At 46.9% G+C, this 27,500-nt stretch overlaps 3 protein-coding genes and 2 long non-coding RNA genes across 6 annotated transcripts in view; 2 read left to right on the top strand and 3 right to left on the bottom strand.

The window, feature by feature from the left end:
• zgc:193811 (uncharacterized protein LOC559801 homolog) overlaps positions 1-1,035 on the bottom strand; it is a 5,845-nt gene extending 4,810 nt beyond the window's left edge. For both annotated transcript variants that reach the window (XR_009529455.1, XM_060073928.1), the window contains exon 1: positions 740-1,035. Coding sequence is in view for 1 of the 2 variants with exons in the window: in XM_060073928.1 (XP_059929911.1) it covers positions 740-844 (105 nt within the window). In the remaining variant the exon portion in view is untranslated. The remainder of the gene's footprint in view (positions 1-739) is intronic.
• Positions 1,036-1,207: 172 nt separating this feature from the next.
• Positions 1,208-4,432, bottom strand: prl (prolactin). Its single transcript, XM_060074050.1, has 5 exons — positions 3,710-4,432; positions 3,297-3,409; positions 3,023-3,130; positions 1,921-2,103; positions 1,208-1,556 (listed from the first exon to the last, which is right to left on the bottom strand). The coding sequence occupies exons 1-5, from the start codon at positions 3,750-3,752 to the stop codon at positions 1,365-1,367; spliced, it is 639 nt and encodes a 212-aa protein (XP_059930033.1). The 5' UTR covers positions 3,753-4,432; the 3' UTR covers positions 1,208-1,364.
• A 3,976-nt stretch (positions 4,433-8,408) lies between these two features.
• Positions 8,409-17,467, top strand: LOC132473914 (uncharacterized). Its single transcript, XR_009529494.1, has 5 exons — positions 8,409-8,423; positions 8,532-8,788; positions 10,392-10,546; positions 16,273-16,383; positions 17,075-17,467. It is a non-coding gene; the product is annotated as an uncharacterized LOC132473914 (long non-coding RNA).
• On the bottom strand, positions 13,636-14,002 carry LOC132474004 (uncharacterized). The gene is made up of 2 exons (XR_009529543.1): positions 13,941-14,002; positions 13,636-13,906 (listed from the first exon to the last, which is right to left on the bottom strand). It is a non-coding gene; the product is annotated as an uncharacterized LOC132474004 (long non-coding RNA).
• Positions 17,468-22,909: 5,442 nt separating the features above from the next.
• LOC132470008 (serine/threonine-protein kinase BRSK2-like) lies at positions 22,910-26,994 on the top strand. Its single transcript, XM_060068148.1, has 3 exons — positions 22,910-24,735; positions 25,214-25,308; positions 26,905-26,994. The coding sequence occupies exons 1-3, from the start codon at positions 24,648-24,650 to the stop codon at positions 26,992-26,994; spliced, it is 273 nt and encodes a 90-aa protein (XP_059924131.1). The 5' UTR covers positions 22,910-24,647.
• Positions 26,995-27,500: the final 506 nt, after the last annotated feature.

Below are 27,500 nucleotides of genomic sequence, written 5' to 3'. Positions count from 1 at the left end.
GTCAAAGCGGGCATATTGTCCGAGGGACAACAACGGCATTGATTTGCAGTGCTTCAACCATTAATACATTGACCTCTGATCTTTCAGCGCTATTTCACAGCAGGTTTTAAATGGAGATCAATTAAAAATGGTATGACCTGTGGTTTGGGTCAATAGCACTCCTGGTAGGACTACATGGCGTACCTCCTTATTGGTACTGGGAGACATGCTTTTGATTCTTGATTAAATATTGTTCTCTCCATATCTACTGTCCACCTCTAAGGCCGCGACAGGGGGGCGGGTCCGAGCCGGCTGTCCTGCATGTGTCACCTGTCGGTCTCTTTCGGATCGAGGAATTCAAAGCCGCCCAGATTCTGCACGTACTGTCTCCATCTATTCAAAGTTCAACTGTAGTCTATTTAAATTTAAGGTCAGCCACCCTCTGACTTTTCGAAAGCGCACCCGAGCACCCGTGAGTGACTTAAATAATCAAAGACATGTCTGTGGCACTGTGTCCAAATGGCCTCTAATAGGGAGGGGAGCTCTTAAAGGGTATTCAAAAGATAACATCTGTAGCACTCTTAAAAACATTTATATCAAAAAATGTATAGACTCAAGACATGCATTGATCATGTGACCATCTTAATGCCCAACTTATAGTGCAAAACGCGCCATCACTTATGGAGTTACGGCGCTTTAAAATGTCTGCAAGGGACGGAGGGTAAAGTCAATGAAGAAGAAATCATTCAGGAACACCCACCTTAACGACCACCTCCACCTTGAAGGGTGGAGGTCGCGAGTACCTGAGGCCGATTTCATAGCTGGTCTGCGGGATCTCTCCGCCCCGTGGCTCCGCGAGACCCATATACCCGCACTTGTGAACTATCTAAACCCGCAGGAACCAACGACCCAGTCTTTAGTGGGACATAACTCTGGTACAACAGTAAAGCAGATTATTGTTGGATCATCGACATGCAGAAAGGAAGAGAATAGATTTCTGTTTAGTTGTCGCCATGGCAATTGTGCTTGTTTATCTTCTCCTGTGACTTTTACGCTCTGTTCAGTATTCACGACGTGCGCAACGCAGGTTACGTACTTTTTTCTACTACTTTCTATACAGGCCCTTTACAAAACCTATACTATATTATTATTGTTGTTAAATAATAATAATCACTAGCAACAGGTAATAATACTAATATTATAACATTGGACTCAAATCCTTGCAAGAAAAAAAAAGTATTTATTGAAATTCAAGCAGTAACAGGCACAAGGTGTTTGGTTCCCATCACATGAAGGGAGTGAGTGTAAGAGTCAGACTAAAGTGCAGCCAGTTTCCGCCGGTTCATCTGTCCATCATTCCAGCGCCGGTCATTCGTTGGCCTAGCCTAGCAGGACTCGGGTCTGGACTTGGCCGCCCTGCAGCGCAGAACCTTCAGGAAGCTGTCTATCTTGTGGGAGTCGCGGCGGAAGCAGGACAGCAGGAAGTGGAAGTTGACCAGCTTGGAGGGGTTGTCCTCGCCCAGGTCGGGCCCCCCGTGGTAGGGCAGGTAGGACAGGTACTGGGAGGCGGGGCCCATCTGCTCCACGGGGCAGGTAGGGTACACCAGGTTAGGTCTGTTGGTTTTACTGTATATTGTTGTGTTGCTTTCTGTTGTGTTGTGTTGCGTTGTATATAACTGCATTGTGTTGCTTTCTGTTGTGTTGTATTGTATTGTATAAAACTGTATTGCGTTGCTTTGTGTTGTGTTGTATTGCGTTGCATTGTACTGAATCGCTTTGTAATGGATTGGATTGAGTTGTGTCGCGCACACACAAATTCACGCATGCACACGCACAAAAACCGCCACGCACAAACATAAACACACACACCTGGAGGTGGACCCCCGGGCCGACCTCCACCCCCCCCCTCCCCCCCGGGCCCCCCTCCCCCCCGGGCCCCACCTTGCTGGAGAGGACGTCCAGGCCGTCCTGCAGGCTGGAGGCGTGGTCCAGCAGCTCCAGCAGCCGGGTGGACACCAGGCCCTGGGCCGCGGCGGGCAGCGAGCCCGACTCCTGGGACAGGATCCGCAGCGGGTGGACCCAGGCCTGGAGCAGCGAGCGGGCCAGGGACATCAGCTCCGCCTCCTGGGGGGGGGGGGGGGGGCGTTCACATTCAGACGGCCCGTGTCTCTCATCGGCTGGACGGCTTCAGAGAAGGAAGCGTGGAAGCCTTTGCGTGTCAAACCAAAGTCGTCCGACCGGAAAAACTTTAGATCATTTAATTTTTAAAATGGCACTCTGAGCGGGAACTTGTGTAAGGGACGGACGTCTGTTTGTGATTGGTTCAGGCAAAACTGTCAGTGCTCCTCCTGAAATGCATTCATGGTTGCGGGAGATTTGATTTGATGTTGGCAGGGTTAAAGCATAAAATTAAACCAAAACTTTTCTGGTTATGGTTGTTGTGGCGAGGCTGTTTGACACGATCCACTAGATATCTCATGTATGCATGTGATATGCATATTTATTTTTGTTTGACGAACCTACATGAGGTAAACCGAGAAGTGGAATCATTTATTTCCTAAATCTAGATCTTATGTTCCTCTCTTCACTCTCTTCTTTCTTTATCCTTCGCTTCTGCCTGTTCTTCTATTGTCTCTTTATTCTTTGATGGCTTTGTTGTCACGTTTTGCCATCGAGTACATTACATTGGTGGCAAAACATTCACACTTACATTTAGGGAATTAAGCAGATGCTTTTACACAATAAGTACTTGTGAGTACTTGTATTTGTCAGAAGAAAGAGAAACAAAAATAAATCGCTGTCGGTACAGTACAGATGTTCAATCGAAACAAGTCCCAAGCACTTACAGTCGCTAGGTTAACCCATTCCCTGTGTACAACAAAGATAGCTTTCCCTGTGAGGTGCTTTTGATAAAAAAAAAAGCTCCTACTGATTGCCTGAAGCGAGCCATTGTACGTTAAGGGCCCGTACGTTACGCGTGTGACGGAGTGGGCCATGGAGTGTAGGAGGGCTCGGAGACGGGCGGCGAGAGAGGGACACTTACGCTCACGCTCAGAGTCTGCTCCTTGTCGTTGGGCGTCTGTAGGGACGAGGTGTGGCACATGTTGGGGCGGGGCATCAGCAGACGTCCCACGGAGGGCAGGTGACTGTCCTGTGGCGCAACCAGAAAGAGAATGTTCTTCATGCAAAAAAAACAACTTTTCTGATCAAAGTATCAATCGCTGCACACCTCACTGAGCACATGATGTGTTGATCTCTTCCTCACACACTCTCACTGGAGATGGGGGAGGGGGGGGGGGGGGGGGGGGGGGGCTGACCATGTGGTGGGTGAGCGAGGTGCTGATAGAGTGCAGGGTGTCAGAGCGTTGGGACGCCCGGTCCAGGAGGTCGCTGACCGGGACGGCCTGGCAGGCGGCCATGATGCTCAGCACTGAGGGGGGAAGAAGGGGAGCAGGGGGGTGTCAGTCATCCGGGGGGGGATAGTACGGTCGAATCGATGTTACAGACAGAAGAGATGGACAATAGTGACAATAAATAGAGAATGTTAGTTAAATAAATATGAAAATGTTAAACGCACAAAAGTGGAAAAATAAAACAGGTATTGGGGAGAATAAACTATTGTGACGTTTTGTGACAAAAATCGATGCCTAAACTGCAATGTTACTGTAATCCGACCACAGACACATGTGACTACACACACATACACAAAAACACACAACTTGCATCGGACCTGTAAGGCAGACACTGGTTCCTTGTGATCTTCTGTCCGCCATCTCTTCTTCTTCTTCTTCTTCTTCTTCTTCTTCTTCTTCGTCTTCTTCCTTTTCTTGGTCTCTGCAGGTTCCCCTTGGTCCTCTGTGAGTCTGTCCATCCCCATCTTCTCCCCTGCGTTATATACGGGCTACACTCATGTGTTTATGCAGCGCTCTGGGGAAGGACGCACTAATTGTTTCTCAGTCTAAGTCGTTTGTTCCAGTCCCATAATGAGAAACATGGACCGAGATGTGCCTTTGTGGATCAGGTTGAACCAGAATCAGAGTTCCAAGGTGTCATCCAATGTGTGTGTATGTGTGTGTGTGTGTGTGTGTGTGTGTGTGTGTGTGTGTGTGTGTGTGTGTGTGTGTGTGTGTGTGTGTGTGTGTGTGCGATTGTGTGTGTGTGTGTGTGTGATTGTGTGTGTGTGTGTGTGTGTGTGTGTGTGTGTGTGTGTGTGTGTGTGTGTGTGTGTGTGTGTGTGTGTGTGCTTTCGTGCGTGCGTGCATCTGTGTCTGTGTGTGCGCACGTGTTTTGGTGTGGGGCTGTCTGTGTGTGTGTGTGTGTGTGTGTCCAAGTAGAAGTGTGGAATAATGTTCTGACTTGCCTAATTAAGTAGATGAATGAAAACATTAATGATGATTTACGCATGTTAGGACCTTGAACGCACCTTGCCTTTCAATCACAGTAGAGCAGCCCTTCAAAATGTCATTCTGGTTTCTCCTTCCATGTTCTGAACTAAATATAATAAATGAAGTGATCTCATACAAAGAAAATATAAAATCTGAAGACATCGTGAACATTTTCAACGGGAGAAATTTGTTCAAATGTTAAAGTAGAGTGAAACGTTGACATTGATATGTTGGCACAGTTGAAATTCTGAGCATGATGACATTATTTTACGTATAATTGAAAACTATATACTATTCTTGGATCAAACATCAATACTTCATTCTTTATTTATTTGTATTCAAAATAAAACAAATAATTAATAATATATTTATATGTAGTATTATTCTCCTTATTTTAAATATTATATTCATGAATAAAATATTAATGTAATTAATAAAGTCTTAATTAGCCTTCAAGAGATACTGCAATGTAAGTTCAACTAATGATAAACGTACATAATGTGTACCGATGAAGAATAACTTATTTTTAGGACACTTCTTGACAGCCACATTTGATTGAATATTATAGCCTGTTCATGGAAAGATACAGGCAGCAAAACTACCAAGCATTCGTTCAATGAGACAATGGCTGTACATGATCTCTAAGGGAAACGTACACATCTTGGGCGATAAAAAGAAAGGAAACAAATGTGAGAGGGAGGGACCATCGTGGAGAGTTTGGGATTGGCCATGGCTGCAGTCGGAGATACCAAGTTAAATTGCAATACTCTATAGGGGAAGTGGACATGTCTGCAAGGCTGCAAGCAAGGCTGCCAGACAGCTAAAGGAATCGATACAATGAAGGAGGCCTCAATGGGTGGAAATGCAAATGCAAACTCTTTCAGTTGGAGAGGATGGTAGGTATATCTAGGTCAAAGGAGAATGTATACAAATTCCTTTTCAGCTAGTCATTTCACTAGTAATTACTTAAACAAGGTTTCCATAATTTTTTTTATCATTTTATATTATAGATCTGATTATTATTTCCAGGACATGTCTCCTGTGACATGGCTTTTGATCTTTGCCCTTGACTACAATGTCTGCTCATGGACAAAGTGTCATGACTCTGACATGCCTGCCTCCCCTGGACTATGTTCTGCTACCCTATAGTTTACCCATGAGCCTTTGCGTATTGGATCTATTTTAGTGACTTTTTAACTATGTCCGTATGCATACCTCGTAAACCTTATCCGTCTGCCTGCCGACCAACCTAAACGACAGAATAGGTTGTTTATGTAGGTCGTCTGAAACCACCCATATCAACGTTTTATTCCCTTATCGACAGCAATATGTCAATTGTGTCAAGGTTCGGTCTTGCCAGATCCAAATGGATGACATTTGTTTTATTCTCTGCAGTTCCAGCATTAAAGTGCGTTTTGATAACTTTTCTAGTGATAGATGTGCATTTTCATTTGTCATGAATGTATATGATGTTTCGTTTATTAGTTAATGCAATGTTTTCCATCGCTGCCATTGTGATTCATATGGACGCAGCTTGCATGTTGTTTGAATCTATGTCTTTGCGTTGCATAGTTGTCTGAGTTGTTGTGCGCTATTTGATGTAACTGGTGATTTTCTTTCAATTGAAACATTTCAAGTGACCCAGGGAAGACAGGACGGATTAGGAGGAGATGTTTTGTAAGACATACCGGAACTTCATGTTCGCTTTGCTTCTGACCGAAAATCCACCCCATAGCCCAATTTTATGCATACATTCATCAAAGATGATCATAACAAATAATTCCTCTGTTTTCGAAGCATAAACACAATCATAAAGTAAAAGATGGACACACACATTCTAAAAGGCCACTGCAATTATCAGCATGGGGGTCATAGAAATACATAAGTTACACTTATTTTATGTGGGGGCACAGAACGACTTGGGAGTGAGATTAAGGTGTCTGGTCTCTTTTATATGAATCAGGGCATTAAGGTTTACTAAAGTCTAGCCTACAGGTAGTTATGTAGTTAGTAGGTGACCTCTGAGCCAAGGACACTTGGCTGGGAGCTGGAGCCCTGGGGGCTCTTACGCAACGGTGTAACCCGCTCCCCCCCCCCCGGGGTCAAAGGGCCACGGTTGAGTGTGGGGTCCCAGTCACGCCCTGGAACACGTTTTTCAGGTATCAGAGCAGGAGGCACCTTCCTAACTCCAGTGTGTCTGTTTGCACCACATTCCACTGTCTCGCGGGCCTCACTTAAGAGAGACTCTGCCTTAAAAACAGCCCCCTTCGGGCAGACTATGCTCTGCAAGCGCTAGAAATGCAAATTCCAGATATGTCATTCCTGGGACCCAGGGGAACGTGTAGCGAGGATTTACATGTCTACGCATCTTGAAAGGGAACAAAAAGAGCTGTGGCCTCCCACCTTGCAGTAAATGGGCGTAAAACGGCGTCGGTTTTAATGTTCCCATTTCCGCTGAGATGGAGATACGACCTTATGCATCGAGCCTTGGGAAGACTGATGGCCTGGGGACACGTTTTAAACACATAGGGTCAAAAGGTCAAAAGCCAGGGTCCTTATGAGGTATAAAAAAAGTTCCTGTGAATTTCGTTCACCACCTGTTGTGACACAAGACCACGAGATGGAGTATTTTCTGAGGCTTTTTTTGTTACTTCCAGTAGGGCTAGAGCCCCCAAACGTATATCTGTCCTAGTCATTGAGGCCCTCTTTCAAATAAAAGACACCCCAGCTCTCTAGGTCCCTCCCAAGTGTCCTTGACCCCTAGGTCACTTATTACATAACTCCCTTTATGGGGTTAGACTTAATGTATATAATCTACCATTTAAGTAAACCATGAAATGTTATCAAAGCACCTTGTAATGCCGAAATCTTGAAATTTTGCTTTTCAAATAAAATGAATGCCATCCATTTTGTTTTGGCAAGGCAGAACCTTGACACACGTAACATATTGGCGTTTATTCTAACAGTCGATAGGGGGCTAAAACATTTATGTGGGTCGTTTTAGACGACCAATGCAAACAACCTATGCTCACGTCTAGTTTGGAGAGGTGTGGTTTCTCCCGCACATATAGTGTACAGTGGTGCATGTACAGGTATACAGTGACCTTCAGGAAGGCTCTAACCTTGACTCTACACACACATACACACTCTTCTGACCTCCAATATTTTCCCTGCCATTAAGCATAGCGTTGGTTTGGGCACAACCACCAACTTGATGCCAGCTCAGATTTCTATAGGGCACAAACGTGTGTGTGTGCGTGCGTGCGTGCGTGCGTGCGTGCGTGCGTGCGTGCGTGCGTGCGTGCGTGCGTGCGTGCGTGCGTGCGTGCGTGCGTGCGTGCATGCGTGTCGGTTCATGTTTGTGTGTGCGTGCGTGTGTGTGTCGGTTCATGTTTGTGTGTGCGTGTTTGTGTGTGTGAGTGCATGTGCATTAGCCTGGGTGTGTGTCTGTGCGTGTTGAGTGGTGTGCCTATTTGCGTGTGTATGCATGTATAAACAACAAACAGATATGCACACTGCCTCAGGGCATGAGTGATCCTCTCTAGTCTCAACTCAGCAAGGTATGGAAACACTAACTCAGCAGAGGTGAATATCTGTGCCCTGATCACACACCCAAACACCACAGACAGAGTATGAGGAGAGAGGAGAGAGTGAGACAGTTGCCCTTAATCAGAATCAGAATCATATGAGGACATTAAACATCTGATAAAGGAACTAACCCTAATCTCTCTCTCTCTCTCTCTCTCTCTCTCTCTCTCTCTCTCTCTCTCTCTCTCTCTCTCTCTCTCTCTCTCTCTCTTTATTGGCATGAGAAACAAACAATAAAGAATAATTCTCTCCCTCTCTCTCGTGCTTTCAGAGAGAGCACATTTTCCCCTCTGTCTCTGTTCCTTCTCCTATTTCTCCCTCTTCTCTATTTTTAAGTCCTACTTCCCTGTTCCTATATGAACCAACACATGGTCCTTCATAAAGGTACCCACTTGGCAGGTAGAGACCTGTCTTTCATTGTCTTCCTCTCGTCCCTTATAGAAATGTGTGTGTGTGTGTGTGTGTGTGTGTGTGTGTGTGTGTGTGTGTGTGTGTGTGTGTGTGTGTGTGTGTGTGTGTGTGTGTGTGTGTGTGTGTGTGTGTGTGTGTGTGTGTGTGTGTGTGCGTGTGTGTGAATAGGAAGAACATGCTGCCCTTCCCCCACTAGCGGCTCACATCATTGTGATATGTACACACAAGAGCACACACACCGAAGCACACACGCACATACAGCGCACACACGTTGGTCCGCCGTAGAGCATGGTTTCACGCCCCCTTTGAAAAAAAAGACCAGTGTGCAGTTGCAGAACATCGGCTCGATTTCAAATCTTTCCAACATTCCCAACTCTTCCGTTCCCTTACTCTGAAGCAGGACAGGACATCCCATCTGTGGATAGGTAGGATTCAATGCATTGTTTTGGGGCTTTAATCCACGGTGTTACATGGGGATTCTTACACGTGGATGTTGCATGTCGGCTTGGGAACATTGTGTTCCTATAAATTGCCGCACATGGTTAGGTCATGCGGACATGCAATGCAGAACTCTTTCTTCAACCGAAATCACCAAAACGGCAAATTAATCTGTTTAATGTGTGTGTTTGTAAGTTTTGTTTTGTGTGCGCCAAATAATAGTCGAAATATACGCAAATGCTTATTTTGTTTGCGTGCAACAGTTGGATGGTTTTGCGCCACCTGTGTAAAACATTGTGTTGAATATAAACATTCTCTATGACGACTTCATACGCCACGTACTTCTCATTCACAAATGCACGACAGTAAGTAGCCTTGTCCTGCGGCAGCCGAGGACGCTGTCGTCCTTGGACGATGGGGCATAATTGGTTGTCATTGGAGCGCATGTAATTCGAGGCTGCGCCCCGTGTAGGAACGCTCCATATGGAAGTGGGGGCCCGCAGAAATGGTAGTAGGACCTGATTGACTGATCACAACCTCAATTAGTTTTCCCCAAAACCTGTTGAAACTGTTGCAACGGTTTTCTGTAGGCCAGCAGAGAGAAGCCTCAGTGATTAAAGAAAAAGAAAAAACAGGCCACAAAAAACAATTAGAAAAAGCTTGTGACACCAAATCCATTTTTCGGGGGGGAGGGATACGACATTTTGTTTTGCCTAGAAGTTTGGGGCCGAAAGTGTTGCATTCATTTGCTGTAATTGTTTGCGGCACGCTCGAAATTAACTAGGTTAATACTATATATAAGCTAGTGGAGATATATGTGTCCGCTATTGGTCGTGAGTGAATTACGTAACCTTTTGCGCTATTATCTAACCTTGGGATACGTTCCATGAATTTCCTTCGGTTCATGCCGTGGCATGCGCTTCAGGGTGTCGCCTGGCCTTACCCCAAGTATCTGTTGATTATTTCTAAATTTGTTACTGAACTTTTATGCTTGATTTCCTTACAGCTTCTGCATCCCTATTAAATGATACAGTTTCACCCTTTAGACTGTAATTTCTAGACCATACCATCAGGGGGCGCGATTTATTCAATGATTATTTTCTCTGGGCATTGCAATTCTTCTTCTCCTCTCCTGCGACCACTTTGCATGGGTTGGGAAACGTGCTGACCTGATGACGTGGTTGCGTCTATTTAGTCTTTTAACTGTTAATATGTTAATAGTTTAGCCAACCTCTGCACTGTACACAACATACGAATTCCTAAACATAGGTTCGGCTCCTTCGGACTGAAACTATTTGACATTTCAAGTGGGCCAATTGCATCACAACAGGCCTATGTGTCAAATAGTTGTATCACCTCTCATAGAAGCCTCACCCTCCAACCCGCCCCCCCCCCCCCCCCCCCACACACACACACACACACACTATGACCCCGCCCCCTCATTATGCACACATGTGTCCGCCGTGTCATGTTCCGCTCCTCGCCCCCACCCCTTCATGTTCTCTCTCTCTCTCTCTCTCTCACTCTCACTCACGCTCTCTCTCTCTCTCTCTCTCTCTCACTCTCGCTGTCTCTCTCTGCGCGGTACAGGCAGGAGAAGTGTGACCACCACAGACAGCAGCACCACCACCACCACCACCACCACCACCACCACCCACAGACATGTCGGACTCTGAGACCACCGCTCCCGTTGAGGCCCCCGTCCCGGCCGCCTGCGCCGAGATCAAAGCCAACCTGGATAAGTGGTAGGTGAAAGAGTGTGTGGATGCGTGTGTGTGTGTGTGTGTGTGTGTTTGTGATAACAAGTCTACAGGAGAGGTCAATGCATATCATGCACTGGGGCATCGTGCTCGATGTCTACGCCGAATTCGCGTAAATATATCGTTTGATTAGGGTTAGGTTAGTTACAGTTCATGTTTCTCCACCTCTGCCCTTGCACATCCAATCCGCTGCTGTGAGGCCCTACGCTCCGAGCGGCATTGCAGTTGTTCTGCCGTCGCGTCAACCGCTCAGCCCGCCTGAGATCTGTTTGGCTTTACCGTCCGAGTTCTTCTGCATTCATACATACGCAGTCCGTCCTTGCAGCCCCTCGGAGCCATTGCACATTTCGCAATTCCGAAAGGGCGAAATGGTTGCTTGACACCTTGTGTCTTTGAGCAGAGGAGCGTGATGTGATGACACTGATCCTCCGGCCCGACAACACGGCTGAGAGCCTCCGCCAGAGTTCCGTTTCGGAGCTCTCTCTCCAGCTCGAGAGATTCACCCAACACGGGGTGTGCTGTCGAATCCTCCGTGTTGGGGAGCTAAAATGGAGTCGCGGCGGAGGACATGGCGGCGGAGGACATGGCGGCGGAGGACATGGCGGCGGAGGACATGGCGGCGGAGGACATGGCGGCGTCCGACGGCATGTCGACGCAGCTTGAATATCGTGTGGACCAGCGGTGTCCTCAGATTGAGCACGACATGTTCCCCGGGTCTGGGGGTGAAAGGTCGCGGTGCCCTCTGTTTTAGGAGGGCGTTAATGAGGTGCCTATGAGTTGGAAGTGAATGGGATGCCCCCCCTCACCCTAGGCTCTCAAAAGAGAAATTAGCGAGAAAGACCCCCCTGAAAGAACACGTTGTTTCGGTCTTTAAGAGAGTGATTGTGTCTGATATGTGAACACTGTGGAGCTGAGCGTTCCCCCCCCTGGTTTGTAAAACCCACCCCTCCAGCCAGTGAAGGCTCCAGTGTCATTTCCTGATGAACTGGCAGAGCCAGAACAACATGGACGACACCGTGGGCCTGCGCACGTTGGTCAATGACATTGTCAATGTCAAAGCGGTTTCGACGCAACGATTTTATTTCTTTTCTAGCACGTCGAGATAGCATGGGAGTATATTATACAAGCTTAGGAAGGTTTTAATCTAAGTTATTAAGTTGGCTTTAATAAAACGAGGATGAGAAAGATGATCGCGAGGAACGCTTTTATTTGAATCCTCGATTGAATCAACGTGTACAAACAGGAATTTAATATTGGATATCTTAACATTCTCTGGGACTTGTTAAATACTTTATTGACACTTCTGGGTAACTTTCATCTATCTAAGCAGTGCAGATGCTCTGGGCCGATAAACCTCACTGACCAAACCCTGTGTGTGTGTGTTTGTGTGTGTGTGTGTGTGTGTGTGTGTGTGTGTGTGTGTGTGTCTGTGTGTGGAAGATAAGGCGGCCTATTGAAACAGGGGCAAGTCTTGGTACATACGATTGGGTAACGACTTGTTAAAATTTAACAAGCGTAACAAGGAAATTTGGCCTCAGGTCGTTCAGCCATAATGTGTTGGTTTAAGATTATAGATTGTATGGACAGATGGTAAATGTATAGCTTAATGTTTATACATTGAAGAAAGGTTACCCGAACAAATTACTATCTGAAACGAGTCCTGTGTGGGAATGTTGCTGTTCTTTGAGAGTTTGATTCTGTGAAGCTTTTATTCCAGCATACATTGTTGCTTCTGCCTCTTCTAATTGTTGTGCATGTAGCAATCGGTAGGCAGAAGCCGGACTCAAGTCAGGCTTCAGCTTAAACATGTGCTACAAAATGATTGTAATGTACACTCGAAAAACGATGTATTTTTAGAAGTCTTCAAATAACTGTGTGTGTGTGTGTGTGTGTGTGTGTTACTGTGTGTGGCTGTATGTAGAAGATACCATGAGTCTTTCCCAACCCTAGATCAGATCTCAGCTTCGTTTGACACCTGTTCATAAAAAAAGTAGGCCAGCAAAGCAAACGGTCACCTTGTCGTCTATCTTCACCCCACCTTGTAGTCGGCCATGTTGGAAATTACAAGCTTTATGGAGGGAGATGTAAAGGGTTGTACTTTGAAGTAAAGTTGAAGATCGATCTAACTACGGTCTCATAGAGTTTGTATGTATTCAAAATGGTAATTGGGGCAAAAAGTCCATATTTTCTCGAATAACAAGAATAGTTAATTGATTGTGGTTGCAAGAGTGGGACTGCATGGCGCGTTTCAAAGGGAAAACCGATGAGATGTTGGAGGTTGTGTGTCTCTGAGCTTGTTTCTGAGCATACAGAAGTAGCATGAGAACGGCATTTAGTTCTGAATGGAGCTCAGGACATCTCAGGTCAGGTGTTGTTCATAATTAATGATCTTGGTTATGACGCTATGATGTCGTTTCCGTTGGCCAGACTTGAAGTTGTGGAAACATTTGAACATTTCAAATACTAAGATGAGAGAAGGAATGTTTTGGGTATTTCATACTGAACACATGTGTATAGTATGATATACTCAAAACATTCCTTATCTCATCTTGTGTTTGGTGTAAGCAAGGTATCATCTAATCAGATTGACATGGATGGTTAAAGTATTTTATAGCTAGATAGAGCTCAGATTTTTATGTAGTGACATGAATAAGCCAGTAAAAGTTGTGGCATGCATTTAACGACATGCATTCACTACATCAGTTGTTTCTCGTCCGCTTTCAAAGACTTTGTACCTGTGGATCTACAGAACCTGTATTAGTTACTCTGACTACTTGATCTTACAACAGTAGCTCCAGAGGGTGTGTGAGCTGACCGTTAAATATAGGTTAGTGAGCAGCCCGACCCTGACCCAAGACCGCATACCAGAGTTATTCATGTGCACACATGCGCTGCTTTGTAGACAGATTCCCCTTTGCCTCTGGAATGTGGTGACTCTGCAGGAGTCTCTGAAGTCCCCCCCCTCTCCAACTCCCTACATACGGGTTCCAAACGGAGCCACTGTTCATTCATAATTGTAGTATGAGTATACACTAAGTACTGAGGGGGGGGGGGGGGGGGGAGTTTGTGTCAACTTTCTACCTGTCCAACCTGTTTTGAAGAGAGTCCTAGCTAGATTTGTTGTATACAGGGAACGGGTAAACCTTACAATTGTTGCTGCTTGGCACGTGGTTCTATGAACATCTTCACTGTACCAACAGCGATATATTGTTTTATTTCTTCTGACAATGTACTCAATTACCTATTCAGCATGGCCATAAGATGACTTATGATGTCCCTAAGGCAGTTGTGATATACTGGTGGACTAAATTGCACATTGGTAGTAACCAAACCCCTCTCTACTGGCTAGATGCTCTATCAATCCTGTCCTCCTCCTCACCCCATTGGCTAGATGCTCTATGCAGCCCACCCTCCTCCTCAGCTCATTGGCTGGTGGCCCTAAGCATCCAGCGCCCCTCCCCCCTCTCCCACACCAACATGTAATCAACCGTTGGGCCCGGGCAGGCCTGCTGTACCTCCTCCCTCACCCTTAAGTGGTTCGGGCCGATCGGCCGCCATTTGTTCTCCGGCCGCTGCCGCAGCGTGAGCCTTCCATTATTCATGTCCGTCTCGAGAGGACCTCTCCCGCTAAATTATTCAGCCTCCATTTCCTGGTTGTGTCCAAGCAGGCCCCGCCCACACACCCCCCCCCCCCCCCCCCCACACACAGCCAGAACTCCATCACTAGCATGCTAACAATGCTACTCTGTGGCAAGCTAATGGTTTAGCATAGGACGGAAAAGTTTCAAAATGGTATTGCTGCTTTACGTAGGGGACTGTAATGGTCTTGGCCCAGGGAATTTATGTTTGGCTCAGTCCTTGAACAATTGACACCTTTTGTCCAAAAGTCCTTTGCTAGGTAAATATTTTAGCCTAGATTATAATGTGACCATCCTACCTCCATTTTGGTAATGGGGACTGCCCGTGGTTTAATGTGATTGGTCAGAAGGTGGCTTTCCCGCCGCTCTCAGCCAGCGGCGGGCCAGCTTGGTTCTGAGGGTGGGGGGTCGGAGGGTTTATCTGACAGTCGAGGTGCTGCTCTACGTTTGGAGACTCGGGGCTTGGAGACCCGCAAGTGCATGGACACACACGCACGCGCACACGCGCACGCGCGCACGCGCGCACGCGCGCACGCGCGCACGCGCACACACGCACGCACACTGTGTCCACCCGTCCTAGCTCCACTTCGACGGCGGGGGGAAGCACGGTTAAGGTTAATCCGGTCTCCTCCAGCTGTGAGTTGCGTAATCTCCAGCCCGCAACCGACTGTGATGTAAGGGGGAGGAGCCTATGGGGATGATGACGCTGGGGGGGGGGGGGGAGGGGGGGGGGGCAGTCAAGAGCACTCACACATGGAATCATTGAGTGGTAATCGACTGTGTGTCGATGCGGCGGGGGTAATAATAGAGAGTGACGTGTGATGGGGAAGATACAGTCCACTGGGACTGAGACTCCAGCTCTCTGCCCTGGACGGCTGGACGGCTGTGTAAACGCTGTGGTGCCCATGCAGGAAACGAAGAGGGAGGAGAGAGGAGGGATGACTAGAGGGAGGCAGGGGGAGAGAGGGGAGGGGCCCCTTTCGTTGCGTGTTGACCTCCAAACCCTCTCCCATTATGTTAATCCATGGCGTGTATCATGGCAGGTTTACGCAATCGCTCCCTTCCCGGCCTACTGGCGAACAGGACGCTGGGGTTTATCGCTCCATCGCCCTCCCTCTCCCTATTCATTCTCTTGTTTGTTCTCTCTTTCTCTCTCTCTCCTTTCGATTCATCACCCTAACTTGCCATGACAATGTCTGTGGCTGTGGTGGACGGAAATAATCTCTCTCTCTCTTTCGCTCTTTTTTTTTGTATCTCTCCTTCCTCTCTCTCTCTCACTCCCTCTCTCTCTCTCATCCCTCTCTCTATCTCTCCCTCTCATCTAGTCGGTCTTTCTCTCTGTCTGCTGTAGACAGGAGAGGTCAACTTGGCCTCGATGTGAGCCGGGCTGACGTTACTAAGCTGATGCAGCGTACTGCCCTGCGCTGCCATATGAGTGAACACACAATTGAACAATTTGGGTTCATGTTGATAGTGGACATCTTGCGTGGTCCAAATATCTTCAACCATCTGTGGCCTCTGCCTCTCTCGGCTTCAGAGGGACCGGGCAGTGGGATTTGGAGGACATTTCTGTCTACACTTTACAGCAATCAATTCCACACGAGTCCCAGTCTATTCATTTCAATGAATGGTTAAGGCTGACACACAACGTGGGGTTATTTTGAATATTTACAAATAATCTGGCCGATGTATATCACAAAATAATCTCAATTTGATCAGACATAACTTGAAGTGAGTATGTGTGATGTGTTTGTCGTACAAGTTGTGTATCTTTCCAATCCAATGCAGACGATACACATCTTGTGTATTGTTGCTTGTTGTCTCCAATATTGACATCAGATATGTCATAACCGCCCACCTGGGAGGTTCTCTTCTTCAACCTCTCCTATATTTGACCGGGGGCCATTGAGCATGATATTATATTTATTTATACTATCGTGGGAGTCCATGGGCAGGCAGCAAGCTAATACATTTCATACATGGGACACAAGACTGCCAGAACCTGCAATGTATACCGTCTCAGATCCTTCATCGTCCTCTTCTTCTCTTCCTCTTCCTCCTCCTCTTCCTCAGTGTGGCAGCGAACGGAGCCGAAGGCTGCAAGGACCTGTTGGAGGCCTTCGCCGCCTGTGTGAAGAGCGCGGCCGCCGAGACGTCGTGAAGACCGCCGCTCCTACCGCAAACGTACGCCCCGCCGAACGATGCAGAGTTCCGCTGACGCTTTTATTTTGAAGCTTGTGACCTTCCCCTTGTTGGGGGCACTGTACATTTGGATTTAGACTCTAGTCCTGAACGGGGCCTTTTTTCTGACACTACAACAACCCAAACCGACACATTGAAACGTTCGAAATATTTTCCTCTATTTTCGCCCTGTTGAAGTTGGAGGGTTAGTGAATACAACATTAGCGGAAAATGTGAAAATTGTATCCTTTATTTTTTCTAGGCATTTTATTTGATTCACAGGTAAATAATGAAATGGTGACTCGTTACTAGTAAAAAAGGTTATTAGTATTGACTGCTTCGATCATCTACCCTAAATCCCCTACGCCTGCAAAACATACAGAACGTGGCTCGGGCAGCCAATCAGGGCCCTCACAGGGGAGTCATGTGGTCTGCTTTATAGCCGGCTTCACGCCCACCCCATGCCCCCCCCCCCCATACCCCCCTCCCCATGCCGGGGTACAGCAGCCCACCCCCCCCCCCCCCCCCCTTGGAGCAAACTGAAATATCTTTTGCCCCTTCAGCAATGTACCCTGGGAGGTTGAGCTGGCTTGGCGTCTTGGTGACCCACACGTGCAACACATGCTTTTGCTTTAGCTCATTTCCCCTCTCTCTCTCTCTCTCTCTCTCTCTCTGTCCCCCCCCCCCCCCCCAGGTCCACTGCACTGAGTCCTCCCAGTTCCCTGCATTCCCTTCTGCACAACAGCACTGGACTGAACGACTTCTCTGGCGGCGTGATGAGGATTGTGTCGACCTCGGACCGGAGGTTCGGAATCTGCCGGCTGAAGCACCTCGACTTTAACCTTTCTCCAACCCCCCCCCCCCCCCCCCCCCCGCCTCCTCTCCCCTCTCCCCACCACCCCTCTGTTTTAGGATTTAATGGTGTCTTCCAACGTCTCCCCCACTGTAAACCCCCTTTCCTCTCCCCAGTATGTGGATACGATGCGTTTGAATTGTATGCAGTTCCAGAGAGACCATGAGGATTTCATGTATATTGTTGACTTGAAATTAATACATTTAAATGGAAATAAAAGAGTTTAAAAAAGAATTGGTGCCGAAATGTAATTATGTTTTTTTTGGGGCTCCGTTGATTCAGTTTGGTGGCCATCAGTCTGGGTTAATCCTGGGTTCAGCGGCTGGGGGGAGGGAAATCCGTATGTCGGACAGCTGTGCTTTTTGGCTACAGTACAAATTTGTAGGATAGGGGGGGGGTCTTCAAATATTGTTACAAAAGAGATAGTGAGTTGGCAGATGTAGAGAGACCCAGAGACAATGCATTAGTATAGTCGGATACAAAGAGCCGAAAGCAGGGAAAATATTTGCAGAATAAAAAAAACCATCCCAGTCACAGAAAGCTGGTGTCCAGAAATGTCTTCGCCTAGTGGACAAAATTGAACGCTGGCAGTATATGGTAGAATTGTTGTTTGACTGTAGATGCAACAAGGGGAGACATATTTGCAAAAAAAAGGGATAAGCTGTATTGATTTTAACCAGAAAATAGCACCTCATTGCAAAAGATTCTATTTCAATGAACGCGGTAATCTGTATTTTTTTGTATTGGATTGTTGCTCTCTGGGCGTCATCTGAATGAGTAACAGAGACAAGCTTTCTTCAGGTACAGAATCACACCTCTGTTTAATCGAGTCATTGCGACTAGAATTAAATTCAATCTACCAAAAGTAACCACCGTGATGGCACTTATTTGATCCAATCAGAAGCAGGATGTGTGTGTGTTAAAGGCACCCAGTGCAACTTTATGTAAACATTCAATGAAAAATAAACATTCAATTTCTAGTCTTTTTTACACGTAAGTTTCAATAACTCCATACCATTACATATCGACATTCAAGGAGCAAAGATGAGACGTCGTTGTGTGGTGAGAACTGATAGAAAATCGTAAACAACAACAATCGCCGGTGGGGAGAAGCCATTTTTCCATTGACTGGAAGCCTGCTTTATTTATTGTAGGTTACAAAAAATAAAGAAAATGGCGGCATTGTTGTTATCGATTTTGTATCTGTTCTCACCACACAACGACGTCTCATCTTTGCTGCTTAAATGTCGGTATGTAATGGTATGGAGTTATTGAAACTTACTACGAGTAAAAAAGACTAGAAATTGAATGTTTATTTTTAAGCCTCGAAAGTTGCACTGGGTGCCTTTAAGATCCACCGACGTTTACAGAAAATGGGACTTTTTCCAGCAGGCATTTTATTTTGGACTTAAACAAAGACGCTTGTTAATTTGTAGACAAAGATTGTGTTTTTTTTGTGTGTGATGGATGCCTTTTCACGTGATGAAAGATCTCCAAACGGAGGAATTTCAGCAAATCGTAAATAGTCACGATACAGTAATATTCCCGGTGCCATATTTTTGCCGTTCTCAAGCTGTCCAGCCCACTTCCTCTACAGCCAGGTCAGAGCCAAAATGACCACTTATATTGGTCTTCGACCCATACTAAAGCTCTATATATTTAGCTCTCTCTCCGTACATATCTACATATAGATACGTCTGCATGGACATACTGTAATATACACCTGTCACCAGCCCCCAACTCTCCTTGGGCTGTCAGACTCTAAAGGTGTCTCAGTCCATCTGCCTGTGTGTGTGGTGTGTGTGCGCGTGAGTGTGTGTGTGTGTGTGTGTTTGACGTGTAACCGTGCGTGTGTGTGTGTGTGTCTGTGCGTGTGTGTGTGTGTGTGTGTGTGTGTGTGTGTGTGTGTGTGTGTGTGTGTGTGTGTGTAAATGTCACAGAGCTCATCACGGTTGGAGGCGTCTAGTTACTACGCCCATACAACACATGTTAACAGTAAACAGGGAGGTGAACGAATGTCATGCACTAAGTTTCCATGATTACAATCCATGATTCAGATCAGAAAACATGCTTGTCTCTCATCAGTGAGACCGAAAAGCATTTTGCATTAAGACATTAAAAGAAAACACTGTTACCCTCTTACAGCAGACATAAAAGAAGTGTTGTCAGTGAAACGGGTGTGTGTAGAATAGTATTCTATATTCGGATGTTGCCAATATATTCCATTCATATAGACTGTGTACGTACTGTACAGAAGAGCAGAACTGAAACAGAAATGCCTCCGCTGGTTTAGTATAGGAACATTATGATGTATTTAACAGGGGAAGGTAAAGGCTATTTTGACCACCCCAGGCACAAAGGTTAACTTTAGATAACATTATAGGAACCGGTAGGATGGCTCAACAAACAAGGTATTGAAAACAAAGATTAAAAGATTAAAAGTAAACAACATATGGATGTTTGGACCACAGATACAGCAGTCCTATACTGTGTTATAGCAGTCGACACAGTGTTGATATGAAACCTTTATGGACACTTTTGTGCAGCAACATTTGTTTGAAACAATTATGAAGCGAAAGTAAGAGAAATGCCTCTCCGATTTTGGATGCTTAATCTACTGTCTACTTTGTGAGACGACCCATAATAAGGTGGTGCACTCAGTTAATTCTGGAGTAGAGCGTTTTTAAAGGAGTGGGATCAAGAACAAAGAGTGCCATCATCTCTTTCCCTCAATAAATATCGAACTGCATCTTTCATATACGGTGCATGATGTCTGAGATGGACCCCATCGGGCAGCAGAAGGCCTCGTTTGTCCACTGAGGTGTTGACCGGTGGCAAGCAGGTGAACAACGACAGTGCAAGCGAAAGGCTCTACGCCAGAGCTCCTCTGAAACTGACGACGGAGCAATATTTAAACATCAGGCTTCTAATCCGCTCCCCCTCCATAAAATATGTATGCAAAGTGCACATTTCCAAATTGTGCGTCCCTACATAATTTTAGAGCTTTCTATTTAGACATTCTACCCCCCCCCCCCCCCCCCCTCATTAATTGCATTTAGAGATGCCTGAAAGCTTATTAATACCAAATGTACAATTATTTTTTAATACATGAATATATACAATGAAGTCCCCGCTCTGCGTTTGTTTTATATTTCTCTTGTTTTCATATTTTTCCACTCATGAAGCCTATTGTAAAGCCTCATTCCCATTGGTTACACCCCCGTAGCAGAACTGGGGCTGGTGCCTTTATCAAACCGTTTGGCAGCTCAAGTTGGCACACAAGTTACACAACAAAAGAAGAACGGAAGAACCAGACTCAAGGAGGGATTATGCATGTGGGCAGGAAAGCTCCTCTGCCGAAACCTAATCTATTAGAACCTGAGAATACGGACCGAGAGCTGCAACTGAGCTAAGGGGATGTAACCAATCGGAACGCGCTTTACTCCAGTATGCCGGCCAGGAGACTTCCGCCAGAGCCATGAGGCGCCGTCCGCACGCAGCCGATGGAGTTTAGGGCGGGGCTTCACCTTGATATTTGAACCAGTCAAAAGCCAAAGCTAGCTGTCAATCACCGTGCTATGAGTGGCAGTTGACCAAGGAGCAACATAATTGGACGAAATTTACTTGTGTGCAAAAATTGGACTTTTATGAAAATTATAAAAAGGAAAAAGCATACAAATTAACGCAGACCAGGAACTATATTGATATGCATATGATAATAGAAAACGACACCGACAACACATGTTTAAGCCTGCCCAATGCAGGTAAGTGGAGGGTCACAAACGTTGACGTATTTTAATGCAAAACAGCTGTCATGCTGTATTAAAGTGTCTTGTTTTTTAACCGGACAGGATTTTTTTTTTTTTTTACCATCGATTGCAACAAAAAGGAAAATAAGAAAGAAGCAAGAGCAGGGGAACGACAGCATTGACGTTGAGCTCTTGATTTTATTGCGCGGCTCACTGGAAATCCATTCCTGCCCCTTCGCAGAGCGACCAGGCCGGCCGAGGCAGGACGATATACCGCCTGGTGTATAGCAGCACGCGGTGTATATTTCTCCGTTCGTCTCATGAATGCAGAGGAGTTTAACAACTCGCCTCCTCTGATGATGGTTATTAATCACAGATAGTCTCACTTTGAGACCAGGCATGCGGGAGATCATTCTGGGAAACAAGGCGACTGGGCTGGGCCGCTGGCTGGGCTCGGGCGCTATCTTGTGGTTACAGGGAATAATTGCGGTGCATGATGAAAATTTTATGAGACTTTTTGTATGATATGATATGACATTGTCCGAGGAGTAGCCTACATTAGTATATTCAAGTAAATAAATCAGAGTGTCCATGATTTTTTATTAACGGGAAAGTGTTGGATTGTGGCAACATTTTTGTTTGGGTTGTCTCTTATTTGTTATTCCATGTGTGTTCTTACGTAATCCAACCTCTTCATGTAGCCATTAATACTCACTCTTTGTTTTACTAATTCTCTTTATCCTCCCACGCAAACACAAACACACACGCACACATACCCCCACACGCACGCACACACACACACACACACACACACACACACACACACACACACACACACACACACACACACACACACACACACACACACACACACACACACACACACGCACACACACACACACACACAAACACACACACGTAGTAGGCTATCCACTCAAATGTAATCAACCTGGTCGCTTTGAGCGTTTAAGATTAATCGGGATTAGATTTGGGATCCCCGTGTCCTAACCGCATCGCCCATCCCGGGTCCTTATGGTTCTCATTCTCCACCTGCCCGCCAGACGTCCTTACACCTGCCCCCTCTTCTCACCTGCTGAGCGTCCTTTTAAATCTTGCCTCATTAGTGCACTATATTTACCAGGTCACTTCCTTTGTTCCATTGTCGCGTCGTTAGGCCTATATTTGTCATGTTTTTATCAGTTAACCTGCCATCCTTGAGTTTTCTTCATTAAAAGCCATGATGTAACGTTTCCCCGAGTCCTCGTCTGTGTTTGGGTCCCATCCCCTTTGTTCCGGCTGCACCTGCTCCCCCTGTTCGTGAGCCACCGGTGTTCTTCTCCTCTTCAAGGCTCGGCACGGGACGTGTCCCGCTACAGCAGCGGCCCAAGCTAACCGGCTGTCCCGCTACAGCCGCGGCCCAGCCTACCCTGCTGTCCGCACGGGGCATTGATTCATCATTTACACAATGGAACCATGCATGATGAAGAAGGGGTATTAAACGCAATGTCTACTGTCTGTAAATGTGTTTACAATTGTTATATATAAATGCGAATACCTACTATAACAATAATGTACAAACAATAAAGTGTTGCGATATGAAATAAATAATGAATCGATCTGAGTTATATGAACAGATGGAGAGACGCAAAGTCAGAGGGTGAGGTCGAGGCGAGGGAGTGATGGGAAAGGGAGAGTGTTGGGTGTGTGCGTGTGTGTGTGGAAGGGGGGGGGGGGGGGGGGGATAAATGGAACCCGGATGCTGATGCTGCCCGTATCGACTAGAGCGAAGGGAGAGAGAGGGAGGCAGTGACAGGAGGGAGCGAGAGAGAGCGAGCGAGCGAGCGAGAGAGAGAGAGAGAGAGAGAGAGAGAGAGAGAGAGAGAGAGAGAGAGAGAGAGAGAGAGAGGAGAGAGAGAGAGAGAGAGAGAGAGAGAGAGAGAGAGAGAGAGAGAGAGAGAGAGAGAGAGAGAGAGAGAGAGAGAGAGAGAACGGGAAGAGAGTAGAGAGGGTTGAACCAAAAAAATAAGAGAGACGGGGGGTTTTAGCGGAGCTGCAGCGAGACAGGCGCTCTCTATCTCTGATAAAAAGGCGGATTCTGGAACCTGGACCAGGGGAACTTTGGCGCACCGGGACATATCCACCGCACTGTTTTCAGGGCAAAGGACGCGCTGTTTCTCTACATTCCGCCGGGAGGAGGACAGTGACGGGCCGGCGTGGGATGCGAGCGTCGTCGTGGGCTACAGGGAGGAGAAGATGCTGTGATACCATGAGCATCGTCCGCGGCCGAGGAGAGAGAGAGGGTGGGAGAGAGAGCAAGGGAGCCAACGACAGGGACGGCGAGGCGGTGATTCTCATCACCAGCACCACCAGCAGCGACGGTGGTTGTTTCTAGATCCACCGCGGACCAGGGAGGACCCATTGTCCCACAACAAATAGCCTAACAGGCCGACCCCCCCTTTTTTTTGTACGGTTGCAATATCTCGGTGTCGCTGCTGAGTTAGGCAGGGCAGCCTAGACTAATAGCGCCCCGGCAGAGGCTGTTTTGATAGTGCACCCCCTCCACCCCTCCCTCCTTGATGCAGGGCCGGGGGTGAACTAAAGTGTACACCGGATATTGGAAAACCCATTCTGGTGCTGCTGCCACTGCTGCTGTTGTGATAATGGAATATTAGCCTGTACCTGATACACCGGGCTATTCCCGGACATCCCGGCCTGGACTTGATAAGAAGACGAATATGTGTGTGTGTGCAGGGCCTGCATTTGGACCATGCATTCATTTGTGAGAGCCTAGCCCTGTATTTCACCGTATGAGGGGGGTGCGGGTGATTGTGTGCTGTGGATGAATGCATGCATTCGGTTGGGTGAGGACATTTTGACTCGGGTGATATTTGACACGTTTTCTCACTGGTCAGTGTGTAACAAATGTAACCGTCCCACTGAATGTCATGACTCCATCTGCTCACTTTGAGTCCACTATATATAGCCAGAGAGAGAACTAGACATTACAGGCGGCTTACACGGAGGCTGAGCCTCGTTCTTCTAGGCGTAGCCCACGTTCAGCCATACCTTCTAGACTCATCGGGACCGCTCACCGACTTCATCATCCTCATCCTCATGCCACTGATGCACGTCCCGCAATTCGGACTTTTGAGACAAGGCGAGGAGCTCTGAGGTTGTGCGTGGGAAACACGCTAAAGACATCTGAACATCTCAAGAGGCTTCATCCACTCATCCTCGACTCTCTTTCATTCCTCACACGGACTGCTCGGGTGTAGTTTGCCTGCAGGATGCATGACAAGTGCCCGGCAGTCTAGGCCCCGCCGGCGTTAGCTTGTCTCGTCTTGCGATCACGAACCAGCCCCCTCCGATCATTCAGCACAACCGAGCCACCCCACCCACCCCCTCGCCCCCCAACACACACACGCGCACACACACATCTTCCTCCTGCTCCATCCCGATCCCTCCCTGCCCTCCCCTCCGGCGACATCGCAATAGCGGTGTGTGTAATGTCGTTACGGCGTGGCCACGCGCGAAGAGGCACCCATCGCCATCTCTCTGCCGATCGCTGCTGATGTGATTTCGCCGTTCAACGGGAATTCGAATTTACGCCGTCTCTCGTCTCTTGGCCGCGGGGGGGACGGGGTGGGACGGAGCTTGCGGAAAGGATGAGCGGCAAGGAGCTGTCCGTAGGCCAGTCCAGCCAGTACGTGGGGCCTTACCGACTAGAGAAGACGCTCGGGAAGGGACAGACAGGTAAGCAACACCTTTCCTCCTCCATCGTCCTCCTCCGTTTGTAAGGTGGAGAGTGGAATGTCATTGCGTTTGCTTCCATTTAACTAAGAAACGCACGTCGGGCCCCCTCGTGGGTGTGGGAAGTGGACCGTAGTGTGTCTTCTAGAACTTCTCTCCATGCTCACACTGCAGTGGAATGCTGATTTACTCATCACTTGTTTACTGTGTGTGTGTGTGTGTGTGTGTGTGTGTGTGTGTGTGTGTGTGTGTGTGTGTGTGTGTGTGTGTGTGTGTGTGTGTGTGTGTGTGTGTGTGTGTGCGTGCGTGCAAAAGCATATATCATTGTGTGTGTGCGTATGTTTTAACGTGAGTATGCCTGCATGTATACTGTGTGTGTGTTCTATTGTTATACACGTGTAGATACAGGATTATTGCCTCCTCTGTCTGTCCTTCCTTCATTCACTCCTCTCTTGTCTCTCTCTCCCGTTTCCCTGGGCAGGGCTGGTGAAGTTGGGGGTTCACTGTATCACAGGCCAGAAGGTGGCCATCAAGATAGTGAACAGAGAAAAGCTCTCTGAATCGGTTCTTATGAAGGTAGGGGATTTGCCTGTCTGTCCGTCTTTCTGTTGTTTGCCCATCCCTCTGTCTGTCTGTCTGTCTGTCTGTCTGTCTGTCTGTCTGTCTGTCTGTCTGTCTGTCTGTCTGTCTGTCTGTCTGTCTGTCTGTCTGTCTGTCTGTCTGTCTCTGTCTGCCTCTCTGTCTATCTGTTTGTACATCTGTCTGTCTCCGTCTGTTAGTCTGTATATCTGTCTATCCGTCTGTCTGTCTGTTTGCACGTCTTTCTGTCTGTCTCTCTGTCTGTCAGTCCGTATATCTGTCGGTCTGCACGTCTGTACGTCCATCCGTCTGTCTGTCGGTCCATAAATCTGCCTGTGTATGTAATTGCATCATAAAACAAGATGATGGAGTGAACCATACAAACATACACACGCAACTCACACACATTGAATCAGACTCTGGGTTATGTTCGACAGAAAAGCAAACAGGGCAGTGAGGTATTACTTTAAAGTTGATATTGATTTCATATAGGCCTCTACCTACCAGACCACAGTGGCAGACATGTGGAGAGACTAAGAGACTGCACTCAATAACCTTCTCTGACTCTCAGTCTCTCTCTATATACGGCCAAGAATAGCCTGGCTGTGTGCATGGAACGGGGAGCAGCCCATTGTGTGGGCAATACGTTCTAGACAACAGGCCAAGTATAAGCTCTTCATTTCATTGGCGATTAAAAGGACCGCTGGCTAATGCAGCAGGAATTATGGCCTGCCGTTTTTTTGGAGGCTTGTGGATACTTGAGTTTAGGTTTAAAGGAACACATTGTTATGTAACACTGTTTTGTGAAGTTGAATTCCTCACCGAACCTGACGGAAAGCTCAAACTTCGGTAAAAATATCCCGGCTTTGTGGCCGAAGCAGGACGATACCAAATTAAACTCGCACTACATCGACTCTGCCGTCAAACAACCAATTCAGAGTTTACTTTATATTACTCCATACGACAACCAAAAGCCTCCTGGATGAATAAGGACTCTCCCTGTCCATCTACATGTGTTCTGACTCTGAGTGCTAGCCAGAAAAGCGCACTGTCGCGCTCACCCCTGCGTGTCCGTGGCTGTTCCAATCAGTCGCTCCAGCACCACAGCTTTTTAGTAGCATCAGGAGACACCACCTCGCAATTAGCTGCTAAGTACTTCCAGAACCCCAAAATGTCGAGATGATGCAGCCAACTTTTTTTAGTTCTTCCCCCCCCCCCCCTGGTGGGCAAACATCGTGTTTATGTTGTGTGGGTGAAGGCTTGTGTTGATAAGTGATGTATCCTAGCTATCTTTGTTGTATATGGGGAATGGGTTAATTTAACAATTGCTAGTGCTTGGCACTTGGTTCCATGAAAATCCTTACTGTACAGCCATATATTGTTGTTTCTTTCTTCTGACAAATGTACTTATTGTAAGTCGCTTTGAATAAAAAACGTCTGCTAAATACCCTCAATGTAAATATGTAGGATAACTGCTCAACAGCATTAGAACACAATATTAATCTCTCTGTAAACCTCTTCTGCTCTAGTTGGACCTAGAGGCCTGACTTGTGTTCTCCTCTCTCATGCCTCCCTCTCTTCCTCTGTCCCCAGGTGGAGAGGGAAATTGCGATTCTTAAACTCATCGAACACCCTCACGTTCTGAAGCTACACGATGTGTACGAGAATAACAAATACCTGTGAGTATTACCACCGCCGCTCTTGTCCCAGCACGGCCAGGCAGCCTCTCATCGGGCCCATTCATCACTGATTTTAAATTATAGATGTGTCACGGTTTTATCCGGCAAAACAAAATACAAAGAAAACTGAAATAACCGTGGGTGCATCTCCGCAGACCTCCATCTTTAAGGGTATAAGAAATAACGAGGTAAAACCTTTTGGTTTAGCTGGCGTGTTATCAACGCCATGTCGATAACAAGCTGAGAAAGCTAAAGCTAATATAGAAAGCCTATTGATGCCTCGCCGAGAGCTCAAATATGATAAACTTTCACTGTGACCTTGCGCTCGGAAGCGATAACCAATCACATTCCAATCAGATATTGTACCTCGAAAATACAATCATTGATGAATAATTCATAGATACACCTCTATACCACTATTTAATCAACTGTAAAAGCAAGAAATTAAGGTACAAAAAGTTAGCCTTTCAAAATATCTGACAAAGATACTGGTTGAGCCCAGCCTAGCCT

The sequence above is a fragment of the Gadus macrocephalus genome, chromosome 2 (assembly GCF_031168955.1).
Source record: "Gadus macrocephalus chromosome 2, ASM3116895v1".
NCBI classification, from domain to species: Eukaryota; Metazoa; Chordata; class Actinopteri; order Gadiformes; family Gadidae; genus Gadus; species Gadus macrocephalus.
The sequence above is the reverse complement of the archived record's forward strand: the minus strand, read 5'-3'. Positions and strand labels throughout refer to the sequence as shown.